We start from the raw sequence: 18,330 nt of genomic DNA, 5'->3' as shown, positions 1-18,330 counted from the left end.
GTATGAGAACAATCCTTTAATAGTGGGAAGATATTTTTGCATTTTTAATGTCTCAGGTGACACCTCCAGGGAAGTGAATTTTTTTTAACCTGTTTTTAAAATTAGTATTATTAACTGTCCAAATATCTTTATGAAAATAGATGTTACGAAACATCACTCTGGAAAGCCATTTCCATACACGTTGCCCCAAATGGAAGAAGCCTGCTGAGAACCTCAAATCTATTTATCTTACTATTCTTATTTGATGTTTCAATATAGCACTGCAGCAATCATCTGAATATTGTCTAAAATACTGTAAGGGAAAACACTATTGAATTAACCGACCTTGCAGGATTTGCATTGCCTTAAATTGGAAATTTTATGTTATGGAAACTGAGTAAGGTATATCTAACAATTACTAACACAATAATTTAGTTGCAAATATTTTTGTTAGCAATCCTCTGAAACCTTCAAACATTGTGTATAAATTGACAGTTCTTAACATGCTCAGAGGGACGTGGGTGGCGCTGTGGGTAAAACCTCAGCGCCTAGGACTTGCCGATCGCATGGTCGGCGGTTCGAATCCCCACGGCGGGGTGAGCTCCCGTCTTTCGGTCCCAGCGCCTGCCAACCTAGCAGTTCGAAAGCACCCCCGGGTGCAAGTAGATAAATAGGGACCGCTTACCAGCGGGAAGGTAAACAGCGTTCCGTGTGCTGCGCTGGCTCGCCAGATGCAGCTTGTCCCGCTGGCCACATGATCCGGAAGTGTCTGCGGACAGCGCTGGCTCCCGGCCTATAGAGTGAGATGAGCGCACAACCCTAGAGTCTGGCAAGACTGGCCCATACGGGCAGGGGTACCTTTATCTTTACCTTTTAACATGCTCAGATGTACTATATGGTCTCCCCCCAGCTTAATATGTCAATAAGCATTTGAGCTATGATCTCAAACACACACATTTGGGGGGTGACCACCTTCTGTACAGAAACATACAGACTTTGGTGTAGTAAATGGACATCTGAAGGTGTCCCAGTTTTGTATAATTTTTGGCACATCTCTTTTTTTCTTCATTACCTCATGCCCACCTGCATGCATGTTGACTATTGATAAGAACATAACCAGAGCCTGCTGGATCAAGCTAATGCCCATCTTTTCCAGCTTCATGTTTTCACAATGGCCAACCAGACAGATGCTTGTGGGAAGCCTGCAATCAGGGCATGAATGCGACAGTGCTCTGCTCACCTGCTATTCCCAGCTGGTATTCAGTGAAGGTAGAGCATAGTCTTTGTGGCTGGCTAGTAGCCATTGATACCTTTTAAAGCCTGTGTTATAAGAGAAGAAATCCATCTTGCAGTCAGAGATGTGTCATCACATCTCTGGTATCACGATTCTCTGGCTCTCCCTGTGTTATTACTTATTTGTTGTGAGGAATTTTAAAAAACTCCGATTTTGAAATATGACTAATGAACAGTTTTTAAAACATTCTTAGTCATGCAGTCTTTCAGGCAGAGGTTATTTAAATAAATAGGTTTATCTGATATCTAGATACAGCCAAGAGAGTGTGAAGATTTTTTGGTTTTTTTTAAGCAGCAACATTAAAATGATCTCCAGCCCACACCTGAAGCTTGGCCCAACTCTTAGACACTTCCGAAATGATATGCCGGTTTGGAATCCTGTTGAGGGTTTGGGTAGAAATTCTATACCTTGCAATGTAGTGAGAACTTGGCAAAACTGCTTGGTTTTGGCAATTGCAATGGGACACAAGAGGGAGGTGGGATCAGGGCTTATTTTTCCCCAGCTGGAATTTGCTGGAACTCAATCCTGGCAGCACTCAGGTGGGCGCCATTGCCATTCCAAGAGAAGGAGTGCTCATAGTGAATTCCAACACCTCCTTTTCTAAAAAAAAAACAAAACAGCACTGGGTAGGATCCATATGTGCCCTTGAGACAGCAGGGTGGCAGTCTGTGTGCTGGAGCAGTAATGTAGTACGTTTGCGGTATCTTCTCCCATTGTGTCCTACAAAACCTGAAGCTTCCAGAGAGCATCACAGGCATTCAGGTGTGCCGTGAGTAGCAGCACTCTTAACGATGGGCAGTTGATGTCCTAAATGGTGGCTTCCAGGGTCTCTACATTTGAATAGAAGTTGGCTAGTGTTAAGTTGTGGGTGAACATATCAGACGACACAGCGATTCTTCAAACAGCTCTTCTTTATTCTGAGGCCAGAACTGATCTGAGCTGAAGGGCTCAGTCAGCCTGCTTATATAGAGCTCCAGTACCTTGTAACTGTAGCAACTTTCTAAAACTATCCAATCACTGAACGTCACTTTCAATCCTTCATTTGCATAACTATCTACAGTATCCCCCTGCTGGCCCAGGGTGAGAACTTCAGTACATAACAGCTACACCAGCAATATAAATGTTGGCTACACCAGCAATATGGACAACAACTGGTTTTATTTATTGGTTTTGGGTTCACAGTTTTCAGTTTGGCATCCATCTTGGAATGGTTGCCAGGATCACAGGTCTTGATGGCGCTCAGCTCCAACTATTTCTTGAGAGATCACTTTTGCCTTTTGGCCACTAGGAGGCAACCATAGAAACATATTACATCATCCCTTTCTGTCACTTGGGCTTTTGGAGTGAAACTATAAATTCAAGGGTTAGCCTGTGTCAAGTGGAAAGAGGCAAACTCAGCCCAGGATAGGAGCCCAAAACCTCTGAGGAATATATATTTCTGATAATATAATATATATTGCCTTTTATTCCTAATCATTGAATATTTACTGTTCAGTGGATGAGTTGACAGTGCAGACTAATTCACATTGCACCAAATGGTATGGATTAAGAACGGAGCTGAATTACTGTACGCTATGAGTTTTAAATTCAACTTCTTTAAATGTGTTTGATGCGAATAAATTTTCACACACACACAAACACACACATACTTTTTTTTATTTTAAGCCACTTTTCTGGATTACTATCTGCCCAGAACGGCTTACAAATGAACAAAAGATTTTAAAAGGTATACAACAGTCCAAAATTTGAAACTTTAGAATACTGCAAATCAACTTTTGACTAAAAAAAACAAAACAGAACCAGAAGGAATATAATTGAGACAGGCTGTCACCCAGCTAACAACCATCATGCCTGGAAGGATAGATGACAAATTAGCCTTAGGGTCTTCTGAAAGCCTGCAGCACAGAGCTTTGGTTTAGGCCCAGCAGAAGGAAATTCTAATGCAATAGGGCCACCATAGAGAAGGATCTCTCGTGGCCACCCCCTCCATCAACCTAGGGGGTGAAAATACCATGGGAGTCTCTGAAGAGGATCTTAAAGTGCAGGCTGGATAATATGGGTATGAGTAGTCCAATTAATCGCTTGGGCCCGGCTGGTTAGAGTTTCAAAGGTCAAAACCAGCACTTTGAATTGGGTTTAGAAAGACACTGGTATCTAGTCCAGCTGATATAGTAATATAATTTGAATGGTGAAATGAGTGATTTTGCGACATTTTAAATATTTGTATAAATTAATTCCAGCAAAATAATGCAAATGGAAGGGAAGTAAACTTATCAAAGCAAAGTTCAAGCAGAAAGTTCAAATGGGGAAAGTGAGTGTAGTTTTTCAAGCAGCTGCCTTTGATTCTTTCCCCTCTTGTCTCTGTGGGTGTGTATTGGGCTTGGTTCTTCAGTTGGCTGAGGAACCATCTGCAAACCACTGCTGAACTAGTAGAAAGAGTATCTCTTTACCTGCAGTGGCTATGTTATAGTTCCACACCATACCAACCGAACCTTGAGCTCTGCTGTGCTGGTTTTATCAAAGGGCAGTCCCAAGCAGTTTTTTAATATATAAATACTGTGGTGCCTCTGGTTACAGACGCTTCAGGTTACAGACTCTGCTAACCCACAAATAGTACCTCAGGTTAAGAACTTTGCTTCAGGATGAGAACAGAAATCACGTGGCGGTGGCGCAGTGGCAGTGGGAGGCCCCATTAGCTAAAGTGGTACCTCAGGTTAAGAACAGTTTCAGGTTAAGAACGGACCTCCAGAACGAATTAAGTTCTTAACCCGAGGTACCACTGTAGCATAAAATCATTTCCCCGATAAAGCATCTACTCAAATTTGTTGGGAGCCACACCAGCTTGTGCAACTGTCTTTTTTGACAAAAGCCATCTTCTTTCACTGTGTTGGGTTAGACATACCTAACAAATATTGTTAAGTTGTGGGCAAATATATCAGACGACACAGCGATTCTTCCAAAGCAGCTCTTTATTTGTAAGCTGGAACAGAACTGAACTGAGGAGCTCAGTCAGCCTGCTTATATAGAGCTCCAGAACAATGTAACTGTTGCAACTTTCTAAAACTATCCAATCACTAACAAACAAAAACTATCCAATCACTGAACGTCACTTTTGATCCTTCATTTGCATACAAACTATCCAATCACTGAACGTCACTTTTGATCCTTCATTTGCATAACTATCTACAGTATCCCCCTGCTGGCCCAGGGTGAGAACTTCAGTACATAACAAATAATTACTTCTGTTCGGGTTCGGGCATGCAAGCAAGCAGAGTGAATGGAGATGAGCTTGCTAAGCTCTGCACCCTTCCTTCACAACATCACTCTGCTTTTCACTCCCCACAAGTCATTGTTCGAAGTCTGAAGTGGGGAGCTGCTTCTTATTCCTAGAGGCATGTTATAGAGCCCCACTTTCCCAGGATTCTGAATCACTCAAGAGAATCTATATGAACAGAGGAGTCTCCCTGCTTTAGACTTTGATCTCCAAGCCATGGCAAACAGTTGAAATGTTCAGCCTTTATATGCAAGCAACATGTTCAAAATAAGGCTCTAGTGTATATCTGAACATACTGACTGTGTTCCAAGGCTGAAATTGTATATAACAACAACAACAACAACAACAACAACTTCTTATTTATACCCCGCCCATCTGGCTGGGTTTTCCCAGCCACTCTGGGCGGCTCCCAATCGGATATTAAAAACACAATACAGCATTAAACATTAAAAACTTCCCTAAACAGGGCTGCCTTCAGTTATAAAAGTCAATGACAGGAGAATTTGCTAATAGGATTGGCAGATTAAATATTTAAAGGACAATGGCTGGGAGGAGTTTTGTGTGCAATAAAGAATATCTATTAGGTTGTACGGCATAATGTATTAAAATACGGATAATGCTTTGTGATGTATTGTGAGGTAATATAGCCTGTATATGTATAACGTTCAAAGTACAGAAACTTGGGAATAACAGGCTCCCTTCCATGACTCATGTATGATTAGCAGAATATAGATACATCTCAAATGGCATATACCATAAGCCTGAAGCTTGCACACATATAACTTGTGCACATTCAGCTTTATACACTTGGTTTCTTTTAAAAAAGAAATAAATTAAAAAGGGGACGGAAAGGGGATGAGTGGGGAAAAGGGGTTTGGCTCAGTGTGTTTTGACTATACAGTGGTACCTCGGGTTAAGAATTTAATTCGTTCTGGAGGTCCATCCCTAACCTGAAACTGTTCTTAACCTGAGGTACCACTTTAGCTAATGGGGCCTCCCGCTGCTGTCGCACTATCTCTGTTCTCATCCTGAAGCAAAGTTCTTAACCAGAGGTACTATTTCTGGGTTAGCGGAGTCTGTAACCTGAAGTGTCTGTAACCTGAAGCGTCTGTAATCTGAGGTACCACTGTACGTGATTTTGGGTTTAGACACAATGCCTGGAATGTAACCCATGCATAAGTTGCGGGCCTTCTGTATAATGAAACTTCATATCTAACCAGAACCTTTACCCCAAATACTAGCAACTGAGACAAAGTACCGCTGATAACACTATAAACTGTGGTTTAGCACTAAATCATGCACTTTCCTCTCCCCTCTTCTTTGGTCCAGCTGTGACTGTTTTAAATTAAATGCCATTCATCATTATGTCTGAATCCTAAGATGTGTTTAATTTCAAATAAAGTTTAGAGGAGCAAAGCAACTTTGTGAGCCCTGCTTTAAAGCTGTCTTGTTTCAGTCCAAGCCAAGACTGAAAAACAGTTTGTCCAGGTTCAGAATGAAGGATAAGCTGCTGGCCATGCTGGAGGAGAGGTGAGCTGGTTGCTGATGAGCTTGAGGTTAATTTGTGTAATGGTAAATCATAGTGTAGCATTACACCCAAATGAGGCCACTGTTTGGGTGATTCTTTCAGCTGAATTAGGTGTATGGGTTTTCTTTGATCTATGTAGCTGACATATGTGGAATCATACCCCACAATATACTGGTGACCCTGAGGTGTCTTTATGTTTTCTTCTGTTGGGCTCACTTGTTTGAGTCACCTTTTGAGCAAGAACTACGTTAGACATATCATTTCTGCTGCCTGGGCATGGCACCATTTCAGTCTGGATTAACAGGTGGGAAGATCACTAATGGAGAGGCAGGATTCAAATTCAATCAATTGAATTTGAAGGGTGTTTTCTATTTAATCATTTGCCATTTCATTGCCCGAGCAGGCATATTATGCAACCCAGAGCAGCAGCAAACAACCAGATGTTGGGATGCAATCAGGCCAAAACTTTATTGACTGCAGTAGGCAGGGGTAAGGATTGGCATGGCGGCATGGCCAGGAACAGTTTATCAATCCACCCACCCCTTGCTGGTGAAATGTGCTCAACTGTGGCTGGACCGCATCATACCCATTTCATAGGAGTCACCCAGTTCTAAACCCTATCATGGTGCAAGCCAAGCTTCCAAAGTTTCACTGGGTGACCAGGGTGAGGAGTCCAGCCAGCCAGAGAACCCAGCCTGAGCTTGGGACATGCCATGGCCAATCCTCCCTTAGACCCCTTATGGGCTTCCCACTTCACTGTGTTAACCCTGCCCAGTGCACTTATACATAGATAACATTATTCCACCTAAGGAAGCCATAAATGTTCCTTGGGGAGAAGGCAAAACAACAACAACAACCCAACCAAGGTTTGAGAGAGAAAATTCCTTTCCAGCCCTGTCAACTAGTGATCCAAATTGCTCAGTGAAGGATCTAACATGAGGGTGGGTAGCTCACAGGGCAAAACCACCCCCAATCCAAAATAGCCTACAGGAGAACTTTCTCATTTGCTGCTTGTCAGGCCCTGCTGGGTGGGGTAGTTAAGAGCGGTAGACTCGTAATCTGGTGAACTGGGTTCGTGTCCCTGATCCTCCACATGCAGCTGCTGGGTGACCTTGGGCCAGTCACACTTCTTTGAAGTCTCTCAGCCCCATTCACCTCACAGAGTGTTTGTTGTGGGGGAGGAAGGGAAAGGAGAATGTTAGACGCTTTGAGACTCCTTAGGGTAGTGATAAAGCGGGATATCAAATCCAAACTCCTCTTCTGCACCACTGGGCCCTGCACACATTGCACCTGGAAAGGTGGCTAACTGCAACTGTCTTTCCCGGATATGGCTAGGGAAACCCAGTCAGATGGGCTGGGTATAGATACTAAAATTATTAAATTATTATTATTATTTGCTTATGGAGGCAAGTCCCTACAGCTGTCACCCTGAACTACCTGAACCTAGACAACACAGTTATGTTCCATCTCATGGAGACAAGTAGTCTTCCCATTAATGCCTAGTAACCCTAGTTGAGATAATTTGCCTGTTTTTTGAGGTAAGGCAAGACAGGGCAGTTGTATGACAAAAACATTAATAAAAATTCAATTATTATTATTTGCTTTATACATGGCATGAATATGGATAATTCTGATGGAGCTTGACATTATCATGAGCATTAGCATTACCAGCTCAATTCTATGCCTGTCTACTCAAACGTAAGCCCCATTGAACTCAATGAGACGTACTCCCAGGAAAGAGGGCAAAGGATTGTGGCACATCCCCAATTTGGGGATGATTTACCACTTCCCAAGTTTGCTGTGGCCAGGACAGAAGATGTTGGGGGTTATCAAGGAAATTTTGGATTCAAGGCCACCCCAGATAGATAGATCCATTGGAATATTGTGGTCCATGTCACCTGTAGGAAAACCACTAGAAGTAGACCTGTGCCTATCAAGCTTTCTGTGGGTCTACCAGTGGCCATTGGGATGAATGGGCTGTACTGTTGGCAGAGTACTTCACCACCAATGGAGGTGCAGATGTGCTTCATTCTAGCTCCCCTCAGCCAGCCTTCAACAGGCATTTGAAGGATTGCTTTAAAACTAAGCAGTATTTTGTATATATTTATTTCAAAATTTGTAAACATAATGATAAGTATTTAGCAAATTTGTAGTGTACTTTCTGAAGCTGTATAAATGCACTTTTAAGCTTTAAATAAATGTGTTTTAGGTTTATAGCAAGCAATTAGTCTGCACTTTTACTTAGTAAGAATCAATTATTTAAATTGGCCTTTTTGCTTGGTTGTTTAAATCAGTGATTTATACCCTAATGAGCTTAGTGCTGGGGAAATCAGGATTGTTAAAATAAATGTGGAGATTATTTATATTATTTTAACTGATATGAATATTTTATTTTTATATTGTTGTAACTCACCCTGGTGCACTATGATCAAGAAGAAGCAACAACGAATTGATGGTGATGATGATTTGTGACCCATTGAAACTCTATTCAGTGAGGTAGAAAGGCTGATGGGTGTAATGGTGTGGTTTTGGAAGATAGATTAGAGCTGAGTTTTAAAGGGGGGAAAGTTGGTAGGTTGCAAATAACTGAACCTTAACCCAGATTCACAAAACCAAATCACTATGGCAAAATTCTCTCAAAAGTAAGCTTTAAATAACTTTACCACATTTTTAAAAATGCTTGTGTGAATTGCCTTCAAAGCTATATCTACTCCAGACCAACAGAATTCAATGGCACTTAAACTGATTTTGGGGCAGGCATGCCTGCTTATGTCATTTTTAAAATTGCAACTCAATGTTCTGATCTTAAGTTCGTTATTTAGAAGCAAGCCCTATTCATTTTAACAGAGTTTAGTTCCAACTGAGGTACAATCTGATGTTTGTATGCACCACTTGGGAATAAGCACAGTGGGACTTACTCCCAGGTAAAGATGGATTTGATCATTCTACATGGCTGGTTGGGACTGAAAGTACCAAAACTCATGAGAAGTTTGATCCCATCCCACCTATAGCTCCTGGGGCACAAGTAGAAGCAAATTCTTAGCCAGAGAAAGTGACACACTGCAGCTGTGTGAGCACTAGGGATAGGATATCGTGGAAATAGAAGTGTCGAAGGATGGCATGTTGATCCTTACAAAACAGGGAATAACTCTGTACTTGCTGCTTGATAACCTAACTATTTGGAAAGGCCATAAGATTAAGCTTTGAGTTTCTGGATGGTTAAAGAAGCTAGTTCACTTAAAACAGATTTTACAAGCAGTTTGTGAATGTATGTTTCATATATGATTCTGATACATGATACTCACTTTATGTTTTCACTCCAGTGAGAATTGGGGAAAGATAGCCACAGTGGAAATAACATACTATTTTCACATGAAACAGTGTATATTTTGGAAACTCATTGAGGAATCTGTTTCTTGCATAATCAAAGCATTTAAATGCAGGTTGAATTGCAGTTCATATCAGCAGTGCATGTTTCCCCATCATGAAATACATGTGTATCGTTGTTGTTTTAGGTAACAGGGTTCATCATATTTTGAAAACTGGGCCCTGAAAATCTTAATAAAGCCTTATCTTTAAAAAACAAAACATGCAGGTATCCAGACTTAGTAATATTTTTACCTGATGCACCACTTCCGTGTGTTTTCACTGACATGGATCTGTGGAATGCCAAAATAGAATGTTTGCTTCTTCTCCAATATTTTATATGCATTTGAACAAGTCTAGGTGTCTTTCTGGTTATAAGGCAGTGCACTCTGGGTTTGTAGTCCAATGAATGGCTCGACCCTCATTCAGTCCTAACGTTTTATTATACTTCTTTCAAGCAAAACAGGATTGTTTTATTTGGCGCCATCAGCAGCAAACAATCAACAGCTTGTAATGTCTTCGTGAGTTTATAAGGAGGCACTAGCACTTTTACAAAGACCTTTGAATCTTGGATTGCTTTATTAAACGGCTCTTGAACAAACACTCCTTATTCTGGTCCAGCATGGAAGTCTGTTGATGGATTGTGCTTTTTGCAATTATTTTTCTCTGCCTCTTGTCATAAAATCAGGGAAGCACAATGCGAATTTTATTTTGTTTTCTTTGGAGCTGGTTTCCAGTTCATTTTCTTACTATTTGGTAGGGTTTTTTTTTTTTCTTTTTTAGCGAGAACGGATAAGCAGTGATGAGTTAATCTGTAATTGGTTTGTTCTCAAGGTGCTGCAGCCACTCCCATTGCTTTAACATTAAGGGGTTTTTTTCCCTGCAAGGACAATTACTGTGTTGCTGCTAATAAGTTTCAGCCAAGGATGAGTAGATAACATTTATACTGTTGCGGCATATAAAACAGAAGAGGTGAGAGAAGCACATTTACTTCATGGCAATTTGTCTGAGAAGCTCTCAGCATAATAAGAGATTGGAATATGAATTGGAGGAAAATAAAAACTCTACTTTGTAACAGTTATTGAAATAATTTTTCGCGCTTTCTTTGGACAACAGAACTGGTGCATCTTACAGTTGTTGCCACTGTTCACAATTTAATCCCGCTCTAGAAACTGCTGTGCATTAGAATTACCTGGTTCGTGACATCTCTTTTCCTAAAGATTTAATGAAGGTTTAAGTGGCTGGGTTGTCAGATTTTCAGTCCGTTGCCAAATCCAGCTCTTGAAAAGGCAGCCATGATATTTAAGTACTTTGTAAATGTTTCTATTTTCCTGTTAACCTCTCACTTTTCTTTTTAACCAAATGCCCATCTGGTAGCAACATTCGGTATAAACATAGCGTAATGCATTTTTGAAGCAACTGTGCCTTCTGTCTCTCTCACTAAGCAATCTCCCCCCTTTTCACATCCCACTTATTCTGACTTTCCCCTAATTTCCATTGCTCAGAATGGTTAACTCTCTCTTAGCCATTTTTAATGGCTCTATCTTATTACAATCAGCTCATTTATACCTGCTGCTGAGGTCACTTTAGGAAAGAACAGAAAAGGGAGAGTATTAATTCTGAAAATTGAAGCTTTAGTTACAGCAGAGACATTATTATTTTTTCTTTCGTGACAATATTGGTTTCCATTGAGGCAAAGATGAGCCTTTTTTAAAATGCAAAGTGCTAGAATTCACTAAAAAGGTTAAAACTGAAGTGAGTAATCTTCGGCACATAATATGCAATTGTTAATTTTAGCTCCGTGCGTAGGAGCTGTTATGACTTGAACAGCCGGCTCTAGCCTTCATTAGAGGAGAAGCTCACAGTTTTTTGAGACAGGTGGAGCCGGATCAAGCTGTGAAACTGATTTGCTTGAAGCTGGTCATTAGTGTTAGAAATCTGGTCTCTATTTTATCTTTTTAAACCCTACCATGATTATATCTATTATTATTGGTATTTACTTTTTGTCTTCCCTCCCCCTCCCCACCAGGTTGATGACGATGATCTGTCAAACTCTTTAAAGGAACAGCATGGAGATTGGCACTCTGAACTGTTAAATGGGGTCATGGGACTCACATTGTCATTGATCACTTGTGTGGATTTAACCAGTGAGGAGCAGCATCAGCAACTGATAGAAAAGCGTCCAGAATTAACACAGCACTGAAGGTAAACAGCTTCTTTTTGTTACGTACCCATTGGCAGAAGGAGGTATAATTTCTGTGGATTTGCGCCATGCCCATACAGCCACATCAGGTCTGTGAGCATGTTGCTTTAGGTGTAACATCTCTGGAGTGCATACCAGGGATACTGGTTAAGATTCAGGTAACATATGGTGTTATATTTGAATTTATGAGAAAGAATGGCTTCATTTCAGATATGAATGCTCTGCAAATAAACGGATCAGCTGTAGGGGAAAGTGTGTGTGTGTGTTCCGAGAAAAGAAAATGTAATAACATCACAGTATAACACAATAGCCTAGATAAAGAATGGGTTTATTTGATTGTTACCAACCTCCTCTCTAAATCATGCAACTTTTGCCCCAGTGTTCACATATAAAGAAACAAAATATATTGTAAATGGTGTTTTTTTTGTGGGGGGGGGGGGGTTAAAAAACAAAAACAAAACATTCATTGTTCAAAGCCCCAATTCTTTTCACAAATCATGTTCCCCTTGAAAATTTAATTATGGAACCAGACCCTTTGTGATCTTTCTGTTAAACTTGACAAAGTAAATGCAGCCAGGATAAATGTATACCCAGTTTTCTGATTTTCTTTATTTTAAAAAAAATTACCCTCAATGCACATTGTATTTTCCTTTTGAAATAAACAAAGAAAGGCGGCATCACAAAGATCTATTCAGTGTTAATTGCAACCTGCGAAAGAAACAATATGAAGACTCGATTTATCTAATAACCGTTATTAAATTGTGAGAAGGGCAAATACTGAAACCTGTTTTGAAATAACTCCTCTTCTCTTCCACACTTAATTTTCTTCTTAAGATTTCTCTCCCCAAAAAGTAAAATAAAAAGGCAAATTGGGGGGGGGGTGTTAGGAGAAGAACAAAAAGTGCTAAATTATTCATGAGATACATCTGACAACTGATCAGTAGCGGAGGTGTTCGGTGCTGAGGGGTATTTCATGGGGAGGAAGAGGGAAAATAATAATAGGCTTTAACTTTGAAAAGCCGTATTGAGCTCCTGTGCAGCACACTAATGTGAGCTGAGACCAATGCAGTTAAGATATCTTCATCAGAGCTTCCCTGCCAAGGGCTTCCAGGAGGATTTTTTACTGTGCTGGAGAGTGACATGGAGTTTGGAGGAGGCTCATGATTTTTTATAATGGAGCTGTCAATTTGAGGGCTTGAAATGGTGACAATGAGGGTTTTATTGCCAAATTTAGAATTAATGTTTATGTTGAATTCCTCTTCATCCAGGGCTTAATTTCTCCCTTTCTTGTAGGGAGTGCTTATAACCTTGTTGTGTGTACACAGGGGGAATGACTGACTGGTAGAGGTGTGGATTAGGTTTTTTTTTTTTTCCATTTTCCAAAAAGCGATTGACAGTCTAGCGGAAGGTCTGGTCTGCTTGACGCCTCCCCAACAGAAAAGCACGAATAGGTTATCGTTTATTTGGTCCATCACCTACGTGGTAAAAGACTTCACTTCCATCCCACATCCCTAGCTGTGGGACAAAAAGGGTAGGGGGAGGAATTTCACGTCCGTATTTTCTGCCACAATGAGTACTTGAAAGCAAGCTGTTCTACTTGTTAGCTTTTACACAATTCAACGTTCACCTAGAATACTTCAGCCCATTGCCGTCTGCTGAATTGCATTGCCCTAATTCTTGAGTTTCTTGCTGTGCTTTGTTAGTTCATCATGGAGGAAATAAAAATATCTCTCGTGGGAATCAGATGGCAAATATCACCTCCTATTTTGTTTTTTAATGTCTTGACCTTTCAGGTCATCAAATCTTGTTCTATTAATTTCTACCTGGGAGAATGTCTGAGCAAGGTAAAACAGAAGAAACTGGAAGCGAGCAAGACTCAGCCATCTCCCAGCAAGAGAACTGCATCTTTAACTCAGAGGTAGATGAAAAAGATGAAAATGGCAAATCAGACCAGGTAAGAACAAAAAGCGACTTTTCTGTTAAACTACTGGACTTTTAAAAAACAATTTTGTCATTCTTTAATTTTTAAAGACCTTCTCCGTACCCATTTTTAGTAGGTATTGCATGTCTTAGATTTTCCCTTTCAGTTCTGGAAGATCTGTATTTCTGTTAACTGCATTCATCATTAGAATTGTTGCGTTGTATAAATGCATATCAGATCAGTTCCTAGCTATGCAAAAAAGAGGAAACTGCTTATATTGTGAGAAACCCATTGGGAAACACTTATGAAAGTGGAAAGGAGGAAGAAGAAAATAGTTATCAGCACCACTGTGAATAGATAGAACTTTTGCAGTGCCTATTGTCTCTGGCTTCAGATTGCTATGAAAAGAAAAATTATTTTTTTAAAAAACAACAGCAACAATAAAATGCCACACTGCTTTGGATTCTCAAGGAGAGATGAAAACAAAGGGGTTTCAGAGGGTTTCTTTAGTCTTGCGTTGTAAAAATAATGCTTTTATGTGCATATAAAAATGGAAATGATTGTGGCTAGTTACCACCAGTGATATTAATGCTAAGGCTCCTTAAGGAGTCATTTTAAGGTCCACAAGTTACCAAGTTACCTGACAATCACCACATGAAACTGGTACTTCATGAATGATTTAATGAACTTGCTGCTATTCCTGTTATGCATATTTTCCACCCATAGACATGCATAATTTGTCACTTGCTGTTTGCAGAAACGAGGTGCTAACCAGAACCAGCAGAAAAAGAGACTCAAGGTAGAGATTTTGACTACTTTCTCAGAGTCACGATAAACTAGCTGGGGGTGGAAAGGTCCATGTATATATTATGAAAGCGTATTCCTGTTCTATTCATTTGTGCAATAGTTACAATAAGGTTAGTGGAATTCCTTGAGTTATTAGCTATTTACTTTGTATTGTGTAAATGCTTAAGATCCTTTTTCATTTGAATACCTGCATTTTGGTGGGAACCTCCATTTTATATTAAATTATGCATAGGGATTACATTATTTGCAACCTTTACTATATCTGTGTTCTACCTCATGCCATCCCAGCAACACAGAACCCTATGTCCATGAAACAATATTTTCCCCTACTTTGAGGTCTATCTCTTTACTTTTTATTTTTTGAAACACAGTGAGGAAGGCTAGTACACACACACACACACACACACACACACTGGTGTTCAAAAGTGATCTCCTTATTCTTCTATATTTCAGTCAGGAGGGAAAGGTAAACTGGTCCGAAGTCTCGCTGTCTGCGAAGAATCATCCCCTCGTCTGGAATCAGAGAATGACAACCAGGTATCTAAGACCAAGCCATTAACTGCATGGTTAACTTTTCATGTGCATGATGGCATATGTGGGCTTTAACTGCATTTACTGATTTTGGGAAACCAAAATCACCTTTCACAAGAGCATACTTTATAATTATTATTTTAGAAGTTGTCTGGTTTTTAGCGTGTACTTATTTTGAAATAAATGAGTAGCTCTACAGTATGTCACAGGGTGTTATTTGCTCTCTTTTTTTTCCAGACCCCCTGAAAATTTCAACAAATGGAAAAGAATTCAAAAGAATTCAGATTAATTATTTTTAAAAAAAAATTTAAAAAGATAGAATTGTTATTTTCTCTAAGGCTATCTCTTGTAAGACTACACCAGACATAGTTCTGAGTTCACTCTGGCATCTAAGTCATGCAAGGTCCACGTATCAGTTCCCCGGAACCTATTTCATAGTAACATCCAAATTCTTGACACTTTTAAGTCAGAATGATCTAAAAGACAGTGCATTGTATTCCATATGGTTCATTCTTCTGATTCTTGGTGCCACTTTTCCAACTGCAATGCATGTGTTTGATTTAGTCTGTATTGGTGTTGTATACCATTTATTCCAAAGAAACAAATATATGGATCAAATCAGGAAAATTTGATCTAAGAGACTTTAGAATTTTGCAAAACCTTTCTTCTACACTTACTGCAAAAAAGAAACGAAAAAGAAAGAAAAGCTTACATTGTCTGCTTATAAAAGCAAATTTATCAAGAACATAAACCAAAAAAGTAAGCTTCTTGCCAGTATTTCTTACTTGAAGACTCAGACATTATTTGAAGAATGAGATCAGCCATAGAGAGGGAGAGGAGACAGAAAACGAAAGATGAACTTTTGTTAGCACAAAATAATTCTCACATTTAAGTGTACTTTCTAAGACTTTCCGCTACTAACTTGAAATGAAACAAATCAAACTCTCCTCTTTGGACTCTTTACTACGGAGGGTTTTATTTTTTTGAAAGACCAAAAAACCCACCACCCCATATCTTATTGCGCTGTGGGGTTTTTGTACTTTCTCGCTGCTCTACAATGACAGTTTATGCAGTAGGACACTAGATAGATTATTTTATGAGTTGTGGGTAAATATTTTGAGAGGGGGGAAAACAATACTATGACACATTGACTCAACTTGCATATCAGAAATGTATGGCTTTTGTTCTGCATTTTATTTGTGTTTTCTATCGTTTTAAATGGAAACTGAAAGGAGGAGAATATAAATATATCGCAGTATATTCAATGTTGCATGGTAGTTACTGATGTACTCTGCAAAAAAAGAAAAAGGAATTTTATACACTTCAGAGGCTAGCAGGTTTGGAGGTAAAGACTAGATACCTCTTCTAATGGTGCAATCCTATGCATGCCTACTCAAAACTAAATCCCATCGAGTTCGATGTCACTTCTAGATTAAGTGTATATTTAGGATTTCAGCCTAAACTGCCTACAATGCAAGGCAGAACAAGGTTGGGATTCACATTTCTTCTGGTTCCTGCCACTGTTTCGTCCAGTACTAGGGAGAATGATTTGAGTATAATGTAAAGAATGCAGGGATTAAAATACTTTCTGCCACCAAAGTCTCCTCTTTAAGGATTATTGGCTTTTTTTGATTCGATGGGAAGTATACTTGATTTAAAACTTTATAATGATTACCTTTGCACTAGGAAAGTTAGAGCTGTGCTCTGCTTTTTGAGCTGACTGAAGGATACTGGAAGTGTTGGGCCAATGGAAATTGTTTCTTTCTTTCTCTCTCTTTTTCTCTAAGTTAATTTGGATTTTTTTTTCTTTGTTAGTTTATTTTAGCTGTTTACAAAGCACAGGGTCTAAATTATCGGAGAATGTATGGTACATTGCCAGTACTACAGATTGTACTACAAACCTAATGTTTGTATTATATTTAAAAATTTGCCTTGATTTTCCTGTGTAGGAAAAAAAAATCTTGTTACCTGTATTACTTGATCATGAAAGCTTATCTGATCGCACACTTTGTCCTTACTTTAAAGGAATGTTGCCTCTAATGTTATGATATTGGTTTATCAGTGTATTATTGCAAACTGAACATCTCCTGTTGTTCGCTAAACTTTTCCTGTATGAATGTACTTATCAACGTTGTAATTTTACTATTGAGTAAAAATATCAATAAAAAGTGAATATAAGAAAAAACAATAGATTGTTTTCACGACTCTGCAGCACTTCTGTGTGTGTTTATTTCAAATGCAATGAATATGTAGAAATGGTATGTTATATGTATGGCACAAAGTATATATGCTGTATGCTTACATGTCTGTTTTAGACTATATGTAAAGTCTGTCTTCCTTTCCATCCCCTGTAAAAATGCAAGTGCACTATAACTATCATTTTGACTTCAGGATAATAGAGTGTACATAGCAGAAGCAATTCTAATTGTTTCCCTTAATTAAACAACACAATTGCACTTTTATCAGCTTGCCAGATTACTTGCAGGGAGTTTACCACAAATTCAGACAGAGCTACTAACTATAAACCATGCATTTTCACTGTGTATTTCTCCCCAATAATCTTCAGTTCAATTCACTATACCTTCAGAGTCACGGACCGTAAATTAACATAAAGTTATGTCCACTTAAGCTCCAGTGATTTCAATGACAATTATGTACGTAATTGTCTACTGTATTGGGTTCATAAACAGTTAACCTCCTCCTGCCACCATTCACATTTTAAAACATATTCCCTAAGAACTACACTTTGGGTTATATTGAATGCTGGTCCTACTCAAAGTAGACCCATTGAAATTAATGAACATGGCTAACCTAGGTCCCTTTCAATGGGTCTACTCCAAGTAGGACTGGCGTTGGATAGAACTCATTCAGATATATTTTAATGTGCTAGTTGATGGATCTAGCAATATGAGATTAATGTTAACGTTATTGGGATCCCATCAGTAATACATATATTTATAGAAGGTATGGACATTTGAGTTATTTGTAATCTAATATGCAGACTTAACTGCTGCACTTGACCAGCAGCAAGTTCTAACTTCTTAATTCTAAGTAGGCGTCACCAATTTCCTTATTTCACTTTTAAACAGAAATAAATTAAGTGTGCTTAGGTTTTAGGTGCCTCAGTCCTCAGTCCATTTACTTTGAAAGGCATTACCTTGAGTCCAGTGGAACGTATTTTATACCTAAGCTTTTGATCTTTAAGATTTTAGTTGTAACCCCCTCATTCCTGAGTACTTTTCCTTAGGCACTTTTACTTAAAAGTGCTTCCCACTGAGTCCAGTGGGATCTGCTTCAAGGAAATTATAATTAATCTGAAGCAAATAAGTTAGGATATATTCAGAATTAAATCCTAATCCTCTGAGGTATATAAACGACATAAACTATATAAGTAGCAGGAGGCAAAATAAATATCGGGAAGCAAAAT

At 39.2% G+C, this 18,330-nt stretch overlaps 1 protein-coding gene across 23 annotated transcripts in view; it reads left to right on the top strand.

Moving 5' to 3' along the window:
* The window catches only part of ARPP21 (cAMP regulated phosphoprotein 21), a 231,315-nt gene that overhangs the window by 102,024 nt on the left and 110,961 nt on the right, over window positions 1-18,330 (top strand). For 17 of the 23 annotated variants that reach the window (XM_083404759.1, XM_083404756.1, XM_083404767.1 and 14 more), the window contains 4 exons: window positions 11,471-11,646; window positions 13,438-13,598; window positions 14,323-14,364; window positions 14,826-14,909. In XM_083404759.1, coding sequence (XP_083260885.1) covers window positions 13,476-13,598; window positions 14,323-14,364; window positions 14,826-14,909 — 249 coding nt within the window. In that variant the 5' untranslated portion in view covers window positions 11,471-11,646; window positions 13,438-13,475. Of the gene's footprint in view, window positions 1-11,171; window positions 11,197-11,259; window positions 11,383-11,470; window positions 11,647-12,629; window positions 12,848-12,915; window positions 13,127-13,437; window positions 13,599-14,322; window positions 14,365-14,825; window positions 14,910-18,330 lie in introns of those variants that run through there. The other 6 variants (XM_083404751.1, XM_083404765.1, XM_083404748.1 and 3 more) reach the window with 6 other exon arrangements.

The sequence above is a fragment of the Podarcis tiliguerta genome (assembly GCF_965153285.1).
Source record: "Podarcis tiliguerta genome assembly, chromosome: 12".
NCBI lineage: Eukaryota > Metazoa > Chordata > Lepidosauria > Squamata > Lacertidae > Podarcis > Podarcis tiliguerta.
Note: the sequence above shows the minus strand (reverse complement) of the source record. Positions and strands in the feature narration are given on the sequence as shown.